Source organism: Pelophylax lessonae, assembly GCF_965119305.1.
Source record: "Pelophylax lessonae genome assembly, chromosome: 4".
Taxonomy (NCBI): domain Eukaryota; kingdom Metazoa; phylum Chordata; class Amphibia; order Anura; family Ranidae; genus Pelophylax; species Pelophylax lessonae.
In genome coordinates, this window is record NC_138771.1 from 636061840 (window position 1) to 636074048 (window position 12209).

The window sequence follows — 12209 nt, forward strand, 5'->3', positions numbered from 1 at the left end:
CCGTACTTCCCGCAGAAACCACCTCTTGTGGTAGAGAATTCCACAATCTTGTTGCCCTAACAGTAAAGACCCCCCCGCGTTGCCTGAGGTTAAAACGCTTCTCCTCTAATCGCATTGTATGCCCTCGAGTCCTCATGCAATCCCTTCGAATGAACAGCTTTTTTTCTAAACTGGGATCCCCATTAAGATATTTATAAATTGCTATCATGTCCCCCCTCAGACGTCTCTTCTCCAGGGAGAATAAATCGAGCGATTGTAGACGCTCTTCATAGTCAAGGTCCTCACAACATTCAAAGCTCACAAATTATTGCACCTGGCTGTCACTGGAAGTGTTTTCTTTTACTTAGGCTCGGTTTCCACTATTGCGACTTGCTGTGCGACTTGACACATGTCAAGTCGCACAGCAAGTCAAAAGCCATTCATTTCTATTTGGCCCGTTTTCACTGCCGCGACTTGAGTTGCAGCAACTTGAAAAGTAGTTCGTGCACTACTTTTGGGCCGACTTCAGTGCGACTTCCCTCTATAATGAGGGACAAGTCTCACTGAAAGCCGCGAACAAGTGAACACTACAGAGTCACGCTAGAAGTAGCGCGACTCTGTAGCCGCAGCAGTGGAAACCGAGCCTAATGGCCCGTACACACGATCCGAAAATCGGACGAAAAATAACGCTTGTGAAAGGATCGGACGATAATCGGATCGTTAGTACACAGCTTACGAGAGGCGATCACGACAGTTCACCCAATATTATCCGGTCGTGCAAGCATAAAAATTTTGATCGTATTATAACACATCGTACGATAATCGTATTATCAGTATGTTGTTCGTCCGAAAAAAATGGTGAGCAGTAGACAGCGCATGAGCAGTAGACATCATTTTCCCCTCACACGCTACAGCGTGGTTACGCATACCGGAAGCTAAAAATTATCGTCCGAGAAAATTCGTATCGTGAGTAACCTCTCCCGTTAGCGAATATTATTGAGAGCTGCTAGAATACGAAAAATAACGGATGAAACGTCGCCCGATTTTCGGATCGTGTGTACTGGGCATTAGCCACTGGATCACCAATGAACTTTTATTTTCTTCACTTGTTATTAGTAGCACCTTAGTCTGTGCACTCAACTATTTTGGGACTATATGCTTTTATTGTTTTTGCGCTTATTTATTCCAAGCATTTACAGCATTGTTTGCTGGTCTATATATTTTGCACTATTGTCACCTGCACAGGATATTGATTTAGTTTATCACCTGCATTGTGCAACCAGTCTGTTGCCCACAGTCATCACCAATAGTGTTTTCTATCACTTTTTATTTATATTTAGCACTAATCACCTTTATTGATTTATGTATTAGCAGTTCAGCACTTTTATATTATACCAGGATTGTGTCTATATTTATATTGCTTCATATTTATATTGCTTCATATCATCATCTATGGTTAACATTTTTATTTAACATCTTTTAATACCTTTACCATTTTTTACTTAGGCTTGTTCTTTCACACTCATCCTTCTTACATTTATTGTTCTTCATTTCACGTTCACATTGGCCGTTATTTGTGGTCCACCATTTTTAGAAATTAAGCGCTGATTCCCTTTCTTTTTATAAGATGGCTCCTTACCCCCTTTCCATCGAACAGTAGCATATAAACTACATCAGAAGAAGGAAAAAAGGTCCACGAGCCTATGTATCTCACCTATATAAATGTGCCACCACGTGTTGACAAAAATTGAATGAGCCTCTTACCAGAAATCAAAATAAGCCGGCTTTGGATGATATTCCTACAGAAGAACCACAGTGGAACCGCCGGGATGGATGGTTCTGTGTGCAACTGCTAGTATCCCCACTGAAAATGTCACAGAGGCTCTTTCACATGTAAATGCTGCTCCATAAAAGAGGCTTCACAGGCACTAGATATAATGCTGGTGACAGTCTAATGCTGAAGGCTTCAAACTATGGCCCTCGAGTCGTTCGGGATTTACAATTCCCATCATGCCTAGTCATGTCTGTGAATCTCAGAGTTTTACAATGCCTCATGGGATGTGTAGTTCTGTAACAGCTGGAGGGCCATAGTTTGAGGATCCCTGCTCGAATGCATCAGGAATAGTTGCAATGCCAGACAAACCTGGCTCAGATACACCTGACACCACTGGCCTATCGGGAGATACAAACACTGCCAGATTACTATTGGTGTCAACTGGACCTGCTATGTGGTCCAGTTCCTGGCAGTGTTCAGATCTCCCGATAGGCCAGTGGTGTCAGGTGTATCTGAGCCAGGTTTGTCTGGCATTGCAGCGATTCCTGATGCATTAGAGTCTCATTAGCATTATATCTAGTGCCTGTGAAGCCTCTTTTATGGAGCAGAATTTACACGTGAAAGAGCCTCTGTGACACTTTCATTGTGGATACTAGCAGTTGCACACAGAACCATCCATCCCGGCGGTTCCATTGTGGTCCTTCTGTAGGAATATCATCCAAAGCCGGCTTATTTTGATTTCTGGTAAGAGGCTCATTGAATTTTTGTCAACACGTGGTGGCACATTTATATGGGTGAGATACATAGGCTCGTGGACCCTTTTTCCTTCATCTGATGTGGTTTATATGCTACTGTTCGATGGAAAGGGGGTAAGGAGCCATCTTATTGCACTGTTGTGGTCACCTTTATAACACACGGGAACATTGGAATTTTTAGATTTTTTGGAAAAGGACATTCACTATTTCTGGAGCATCTTAGTGAAGATTCACGTGTTGTTCACATTTAATTGGACTCATTTATACTACATCACTCTAGTGCATGTTGTCACGGTTTATTTTGAGGAATTCCACTGATTATTTATTTACATTCATTTTTAGATGTTTGTGTTTATGGGAATGTGTTTATTTCCATGTTTACTTTATTGAGCGCACTAGTTTATGTTTTTATTATTCTATTTATTCTACAAGGTTGGAATCCTAGTTGCTGCCATTATTTTAAGTTAGCGCACCCTATTAATTTAATTCATTCAACTCCTTAATGGACACTGAGAATGTGGTTTGTATTACTTCAAATGGGACAGTAATATTTATCAACAATCCCTCAAGAAATCTATGAAGACTATTCATGGTTTGTTTGATTCTGAACTATACATGCTTGTTGAAAGAGCTGGTCACATTGATCTCTGTTCCATGTACTCCAATGTAGGAGGCGGACAGTCTGCTTCTGGGGTCTCCTGCTATTGTCTGAAGGTGTTCTGTGTTTATACTTAGGATAATGTGTGATGTAGTTTGTTTTAGCCTTGTAGCTGGTAGTTTAGTCACCCAGGGTGGTTTATGTGCTGAGTTAATTAGCATGTTAATTATATCATTGTCAGCTAATAGTTGCTAGAGGGGGGAGATCACTGTTTGCATTGTTAATTGTGCTAATTAACCCACCTATTGTCTGCTAGGGGATGTGTTTACACTTGTAATAATGTGTATTTTACTTTGGGAGCTCAATGCCGGCAAGTCTGACCTAGAATAAGATCCCTGATTGTCCCGGTGGTTAGTTTAATTAACTTAATGTTTAGCAATGGTAATTATATTCCTGTGTGCAGTTTGTATTGTTAGGGTAATATGATCAGGAAGGAGATGTCCTCCTGTGGAATATACTGTATATTACGTGTGAGTTTGTTCAATAAAGCGTTCCAGATCTCGTACAAGCTATTTGTCGGCTAGTCTTGTATGTTATGCAGCTATATCATCTGATATCTATGGCAAGACTGGAGGAAGCGGTATACTGACTGAAGGAAGCACTCAAGCACAGTGTGGGGTCGGTTCCATCACAATTATTAAAGAGGACATTCCCCTATAAAACTGCCAAATAGCGTGAATTTTTCTTCACTTTCACTGGTTTTCATTCTGCCTCTCTGCTTGCTGGGCTCGCTGCCATTTTCCAAATTTATGTCATGGTACTGCTACCAGTATTATCGTACCGCACATGGATGAGATGAAGAGCATAACCTCATGCGTCTAATCTTGTGCATGCGCTCTACGACAGTACATGCATTCTGTTGAAAACAAACGCTTTGCTGAGATCTCAAACAACAAAGAATTGACAGCGTGAGATCTTCATTAGAATGATAAAGTAATGTATACCAAAAAACAAATAGTACACTTACATGTTAAAATCTTGGTAATCAGCATGGATGGAAGATGAAAAACACCACAGGGTTGTCTGCAGTATGATGGGTGAAGAAACCGCAAGGCTGTGAATGTATGATCCTGTTCTATCCCACTAGCTAGCATCAGGGAGATAAGATTATGGCAGCTGTCAGAAAGCCCGTCAATCCTCGGCGTTCTGCACAAGCGCAGTCTACATCTTGGCAATCGCTATGGTCTGTGAGAAGTGGGGAGCGGTGATGCATTTCAGAGGTTCACTCCCCACTTCTCACAGACACAAAGGGGTTGCAACAAGGTTTACTGCTCTTGTGTAGAACGCCGAGGATTGGCGGGCTTTCTGACAGTGGTCATGATCTTATCTCCCTGATGCCGGCTAGTGGGACAGGACAGGATCATACATTGACAGCCTTACATAGTTACAGTGCCTTGCGAAAGGATTCGGCCCCCTTGAACTTTTCAACCTTTTGCCACATTTCAGGCTTCAAACAAAGATATAAAACTGTAATTTTTTGTGAAGAATCAACAACAAGTGGGACACAATCATGAAGTGGAACGAAATTTATTGGATATTTCAAACTTTGTTAACAAATAAAAAAACTGAAAAATTGGGCGTGCAAAATTATTCAGCCCCTTTACTTTCAGTGCAGCAAACTCTCTCCAGGAGTTCAGTGAGGATCTCTGAATGATCCAATGTTGACCTAACTGACTAATGATGATAAATAGAATCCACCTGTGTGTAATGAAGTCTCCGTATAAATGCACCTGCACTGTGATAGTCTCAGAGGTCCGTTTAAAGCGCAGAGAGCATCATGAAGAACAAGGAACACACCAGGCAGGTCTGAGATACTATTGTGGAGAAGTTTAAAGCTGGATTTGGATACAAAAAGATTTCCCAAGCTTTAAAACTCCTCAAGGAGCACTGTGCAAGCGATAATATTGAAATGGAATGAGTATCAGACCACTGCAAGAAGACCTGGCCGTCCCTCTAAATTTTCAGCTCATACAAGGAGAAGACTGATCAGAGATGCAGCCAAGAGGCCCATGATCACTCTGGATGAACTGCAGAGATCTACAGCTGAGGTGGGAGACTCTGTCCATAGGACAACAATCAGTCGTATACTGCACAAATCTGGCCTTTATGGAAGAGTGGCAAGAAGAAAGCCATTTCTTAAAGATATCCATAAAAAGTGTAGTTTAAAGTTTGCCACAAGCCACCTGGGAGACACACCAAACATGTGGAAGAAGGTGCTCTGGTCAGATGAAACCAAAATCAAACTTTTTGGCAACAATGCAAAACGTTATGTTTGGCGTAAAAGCAACACAGCTCATCACCCTGAACACACCATCCCCACTGTCAAACATGGTGGTGGCAGCATCATGGTTTGGGCCTGCTTTTCTTCAGCAGGGACAGGGAAGATGGTTAAAATTGATGGGAAGATGGATGGAGCCAAATACAGGACAATTCTGGAAGAAAACCTGATGCATTCTGCAAAAGACCTGAGACTGGGATGGAGATTTGTCTTCCAACAAGACAATGATCCAAAACATAAAGCAAAATCTACAATGGAATGGTTCACAAATAAACATATACAGGTGTTAGAATGGCCAAGTCAAAGTCCAGACCTGAATCCAATCGAGAATCTGTGGAAAGAACTGAAAACTGCTGTTCACAAACGCTCTCCATCCAACCTCACTGAGCTTGAGCTGTTTTGCAAGGAGGAATGGGCAAAACTTTCAGTCTCTCGATGTGCAAAACTGTTGGAGACATACCCCAAGCGACTTACAGCTGTAATCGCAGCAAAAGGTGGCGCTACAAAGTATTAACTTAAGGGGGCTGAATAATTTTGCAAGCCCAATTTTTCTGTTTTTTATTTGTTAAAAAAGTTTGAAATATCCAATAAATTTCGTTCCACTTCATGATTGTGTCCCACTTGTTGTTGATTCTTCACAAAAAATTACAGTTTTATATCTTTATGTTTGAAGCCTGAAATGTGGCAAAAGGTTGAAAAGTTCAAGGGGGCCGAATACTTTCGCAAGGCACTGTATATAGTTGGTGAGGTTGAAAAAAAAGACACCAGTCCATCCAGTTCAACCTGTGCGGGTGTGTGTTCATGTGTTTTTTTTTTTAATAGTAAATCGTATATCCCTGTATGTTGTGATCATTAAGCTGTCCATCTAATACTCTTTTGAAACTATCAACAATCCCTGCTGAAACCACTGCTTAGTGTTCTGACAGTAAAGAATTCTTCATGCTGATAACGGGTAAACCGCTTCTCTGAGAATGGCCATGTGTCTTTTTAAATTCCCTTACACTGAAACATTTTTTCCTTATACTACGGTCACCAGTAAGGTATTTGTATATCGCTATCATATCTCCTCTCAAGTGTCTCCTCTCCAGAGAGAATACGTTCAATGTTTGTAGTCTTTCCCCATAGCTGAGATCCTCTAGTCCCTTTATTAGCTTTGTTGCCCTTCTCTGGACTCTCTCCAGTTCCAGCACATGGGCTGGTGCTCAGAACATGATGGCATACTCAAAATGTGGCCAGACCAAAATCTTGTAGAGTGGGAGAATTATCATTTTATCTCTGGAGTGAATCCCCTTTTTAATACGTGCCAATATTCTGTTGGCTTTGCTTGCAGCAATTTGGCATTGCATGCCATTGCCAAGCCTGTCATCTACTAGGACCCCCAGATCTTTCTCCATCCTGGATTCCCCCAGAGGTTCCCCCCCTAGCGAGTAACTTGCATTCATTTTTTTGCCACCCAAACGCATTACCTTACATTTTTCAACATTAAACCTCATTTGCCATGTAGTTGTCTACCCCATTATTTTACTTAGGTCTTCTTGTAAGGTTTCCACATCCTGCGCTGAAGTTATTGCCCTGCTTAGCTTTGTATCGTCAGCTGTATCAAATGCCTTTGCAAAATTCAGATACACCACATCCACAGGCCTTCCTTTATCTAGATGGCAGCTCATTTCTTCATAGAATGATAATAGATTGGTTTGGAAGAAAGATTCTTTATTCATTAGCACAGTATTGCATATGGTTCCTTATCTTCCCCTCCAATAGCTTACGGACTATTGATGTTAGGCTGACTGGCCTGTAGTTTCCAGGGATATACTGTATCTCTGCCTTTTTATAAACATTGGTACTACATTGGCTTTTCTCCAATCAGCTGGTACTGTTCCAGTCAGTATGCTGTCCGTAAAAATTAGGAACAACGGTCTAGCTATTGCCTGACTGACTTCCTTAAGGACCCACGTCCTTTGACCCTTCGTCAAAGAAGCCTTGGGGTTTCTTTATCCATCACACCCCTGTGGACGACTCTGTGGTATTTTTCATCTTTCATCCATGTTGATTACCAAGATTTTAACATGTAAGTGTACTATTTATTTTTATGGAATAAATTACTTTATTATTCCAATGAGGATCTCGCGCTGCCATTTCTTTGTTGTTTGAGCTTCCTGAATCTTCCCGGATCACCTGGCAAGCTGCAAGATCCTTGTGTGTTAGAATGAACCTTTGTCCTCACCATGCTGACACCACAGACTGCTGTTTGTTGGGCTGGACCTTGTAGTGCGCTTTACTGGTCTTTGCTTTTTATTTCCTGAGATCCCTGGGGAGAAGTTTACCAGCAAATGAGCGTAATTTTGTATGTTATGTGCACGCAAGACGGACCACTCCATCTCACGCATGTATAGTACAATAAGGGTCCTTTCATACGGCCGCTCCGTGTGTCCGCAAATCATCCTATTTTTTTGCGGATGATTTGCGGACTGTAATGTAAGTGAATGGCACTGCGGATGTCAGCGGAATACCATCAGCTGACATCCGATTTTCCTCCTTTCAGTTCTGTTCCGTTTTTTGGAATGGAACAGAACCCTATTTTTTCATCCGTGTAAAAAACGGAAAGGAAGGAAAATCGGATGTCAGCGGTGTCATCCGCTGACATCCGCAATGCCCATATACTTACATTATGTCCGCATATCATCCGCAAACGGATGGGATGATATGCGGGCACACGGAGCAGATGACACAAATGTCATCCGCTCCGTGAAAAAAAAAAAAAAAAAGTCCTGCAGCGGACTAAAGCAGCGGAGCGGCCGTGTGAAAGAAGCCTAAATGGTAGAGAAGGGGCCCAGGCAGCGCAGAGGCAGAATGAAAACTAGCAAAGAAAAAAGTCACATGGACACAGGTAAGTATACCTGCTTATGAAAACACTTTCACATGTTATTGGCAGTTTTAGGACCAGCTTAAAGCAGAAGTAAACCCAATAATTTGATAGTTTCAAAAAAACAGCTAGCCAAGAGGCAAAGATGGCAGCTTCCTTGGCTGAAAACGATAGGAGGGTTTACTTCCACTTCAAGTCTTTTATCCCTTTACTTATACATGGTGATCCTGCCAGTAACATGTTTCCTTCGTAATAAACATCATCGCATGCGCAAACCAGAAGTGGATACATGGCCATTACTATTGCCTTTTCATATAAATATACCCTGCCACTGCCGCTTGGCTTCCTTCCAGATGAAGCCACGTGCATTGGTGGTGTAACGCGTAGAGGTTGAGCCTGGCAGCGGGAATTTTCACTGGATCACGTGAGAAGCTGGATTTTACTATATGCTTATAAAAAATGGGGATATTGCTGCGCTAAAATGTAAAGATAAAAACATACATGAATAAAAAGTCAACAGACCAAATGAAAGCAGCCAGCACCTGATCTAGAATCAGAAATACCAGATCTAAATAGCAATATAAAATGGGATTGGTGCAGCGCTAACACAATTGAATCCACAGTCCATACAAATGTTCAAATGGATCAAATAAAATGCAGTAAACAAAAGTTCATCAGAGAGTGCTCCAATAGAGAAGGGAAACTGTCCACCACTTCAAACTTGGAAAAAGCCCCGAGTGCAGCAACCGCCACCAAGATAATAAATGGCCTCTTACCAAATTGCAAAGACCCCCATTACAAGGATCAAAGACAGCCTGTGTGATCAAATCAATGCCCAGATCGACAATCGGTTGGAAACAAAGGTTCTGAGAGTATAGCTCCGAGACATGCTGTGATTTCTTCATGCAAACGTGAGTTGCCACTCTGCTTTTACTGAATAAACCTGTGAACGTACTTCACTATTGGAGTTGTCCCTCTTTTCCTTATGTTCACTTGTTCCGGTCGGAGCTGCTGAGGGAACACTGGGAATCGATACATGTCGATCTGGGCATTGCTTTGATCACACAGGCTGTCTTTGATCCTTGTAATGGGGGTCATTGCAATTTGGTAAGAGGCCATTTATTATCTTGGTGGCGGTTCCTGCACTCGGGGCTTTTTCCAAGTTTGAAGTGGTGGACAGTTTCCCTTCTCTATTGGAGCACTCTCTGATGAACTTTTGTTCACTGCATTTTATTTGATCCATTTGAACATTTGTATGGACTGTGGATTCAATTGTGTTAGCGCTGCACCAATCCCATTTTATTTTACTATATGCTTGTTTTTTACCTAATAAATATGCTTTTTCATGAAGTGGGTTCTGTGCGGTGTGTTGAGCTTAATAACCCAGGTAGTGCACTATTGGAGGCTGTAATTTCTGTTTGTTGCCTATGACCTATGTGTGAGCTGTGTAGAGCCATCTTGGAGAGGGAATTCCATTACTCTTAAATGAACCTGAACACCAGAGTTTGGTCCATCAAATTAATCTGCATTTATGCTTTGTTGACCCTTAGGGGTCTATAATGGAGGTGATCTTGCACTTCACTTGGTGAAAGGAGCATGAGTGGAAAATTGTCGTTACACTGTGGTGTCATCCCATCCCTATGAACATCCTTTTCAAATAGAGACTTTTTTGATTGCACAATCTGTAAGAATCTTTATTATTTATTGCATTGGCCTTTTTTGCATTATTTGTTTGTTTATGGATTTAATTTGCACTGGCACATATATATATATATATGAAACACTTACATATGTAGTCATTTTTTTTGTCACTTTCTAGTTGTTATTTTTACCTTGATTTAGAGGTAGCACGATCACACATTTTAATATTGATTTATAGCATAGGGCAGTGATGGCGAACCTTGGCACCCCAGATGTTTTGGAACTACATTTCCCATGATGCTCATGGACTCTGCAGTGTAGCTGAGCATCATGGTAAATGTAGTTCCAAAACATCTGGGGTGCCAAGGTTCACCATCACTGGCATAGGGGAACTCCCACTGACCAGCAGGATAGGTATAGAAGCAGGACACCCTGGTGGATGACGTAGGCTCACCGGAGGTGCAGAGTCTTAATACTAACTGGTGTTCACCAGAGCTTCTGATGGTGCAGATGGGTTAATACCAGGTCGTGGTCCTCAGAATCAACCCACCAGGAGGTGAGCAAGCCAAGGACCAGTAGCAAATAAGCAGGTGGGGAATCAAACAGAAGCGTAGTCAGTAAACAAGCCAAAGTTCGATAATAGGTAGTTGCAGGTTGGGATCAGGCAGAAGAGTAGTCGAGGAACAAGCCAAGGGTCGATAATGAGTGATAGCAAAATATGGACGGCAGCAGCGCAGACAGGAACAAGATACTAGCTGGAGAGAGCACAATAATCTGGCAAACAGGAAGTGCAGTGACATGGCTTTAAATCAGGAAGTTCTTAGGATGAGCAAAGAGTTCAGGATTCAAGAAAAATAAGGTTCAAGACATCATCATTCAAGGAATTGTCCAGGGAACTGTCCGGGGAGAACTGTAAGGGGGGAACTGTCTGGGGGGAACTGTCCAGCATTCCAGGTAGCTCAGCAAGAAGAGCCATTACCTAACACAGCAGAGATTCTAGGTTAAAATCCAGGCCCTGACAGGTACTCTGAACACAAGGTCACTACCTCAGGGTCTGGGCAGGAACAGGCTACAGAGTGAATGTGCTCCCCCATTACATATCAGTTACACTCCTGTTGTTGCATTGCAGCATGTTGGCATAAGTCCTGCATGCTGAAGTTTTTTAGCTCTTATTAGGCTTAATTCACAAAGCTAATACACGAGGATAAGAACACTTATTTACAAAGTGACAGGTATTAATTCCAACAGAATATGAAAATGACAGTCACACATGCAAAACAAATATCTTATTTTTGTACTAAAGCTTTGTGAATTGTCTATTGAAGGGGATCCTTCATCAACATGCGCAATAAGTCTCATTACCACCAATGTTTCTGTGTCCGTGGACCCGTTTAAAGTGGACCTGTACTCTATTTCCAATTTCTAAAGTAAAGGTCTATGCACTGATGCCACAAGATACCTGTTACTTTTGTCACCCAGTAAAGATTCTTCTCTACCCCTCTGTGGTTTAGTTATAGACTTCCTCTGACTTCAAGGCTAACCTCAACCAGCACCCTTTCCGCTATCCAAGAAAGCAGAGCCCTCTCAGTGGACATGGGGTGAAAGTTGGTGGAGCTTACCCATGAAAACAGATCAAAGTAACAAAGTGACACCAAATCAGAAAAGGGCAGGAGAGGCTCTTCTAATGAAGTTAGGCATGCATCTTGTGGTGTGTTTACCTTTGGACATTTACTTTTGAAAAATCGAAGATTGTGTAGGGTTCCTTTTAATTTGAATTTGACATCATAATCGGTTTTTGTTTATATTAGGCTGTTTCTCTGCATAAAAGTATTGTCCATACCTTGGTGGCACAGTAAAGGGTGATTTTGGGATAGGGACGAGTGCCAGCCTCAGAAGCTATGTTTATTATGAGACCTTTCTTCCTAGGAAGAAGAAAACAAGAGTCATATAAAGAGTAGAAAGCAGAGAGCAAGGGGATAGAAAGTGGGAAGAAGAAAGATAAAAATAGAGGGAGAGAAAAGAGCACAGAGGAAAGAGAATTGGCAAAAGAAGAGAGATTGGAGTGAAGAAAGAGAAGAAAATAAGGAAGACGGAGAGCAGAAAGAAAAAAATGATAGAACAGAGGGAAAGAGCGGAGAGATGTGAGAGAAAGGAGAGAGAAGAAAAAAAGACCAGAGAGACAGAGCCGAGAGTGGACAGAAGAGAGAGGAAAAGTGTAGAAAGGAGAAGCCTAGAGGGACATCACAGAGAGGCCGAGAAAT

General features: G+C 41.9%; 1 protein-coding gene across 1 annotated transcript in view; it reads right to left on the reverse strand.

Annotated features, from left to right (window-relative positions):
• LOC309554709 (very-long-chain 3-oxoacyl-CoA reductase-like) overlaps positions 1 to 12209 on the reverse strand; it is a gene marked incomplete at its 5' end in the record, with an annotated part of 154346 nt that overhangs the window by 45648 nt on the left and 96489 nt on the right. Inside the window, one exon of the mRNA XM_082256412.1 lies at positions 11789 to 11870. Coding sequence (XP_082112538.1) covers positions 11789 to 11870 — 82 coding nt within the window. The remainder of the gene's footprint in view (positions 1 to 11788; positions 11871 to 12209) is intronic.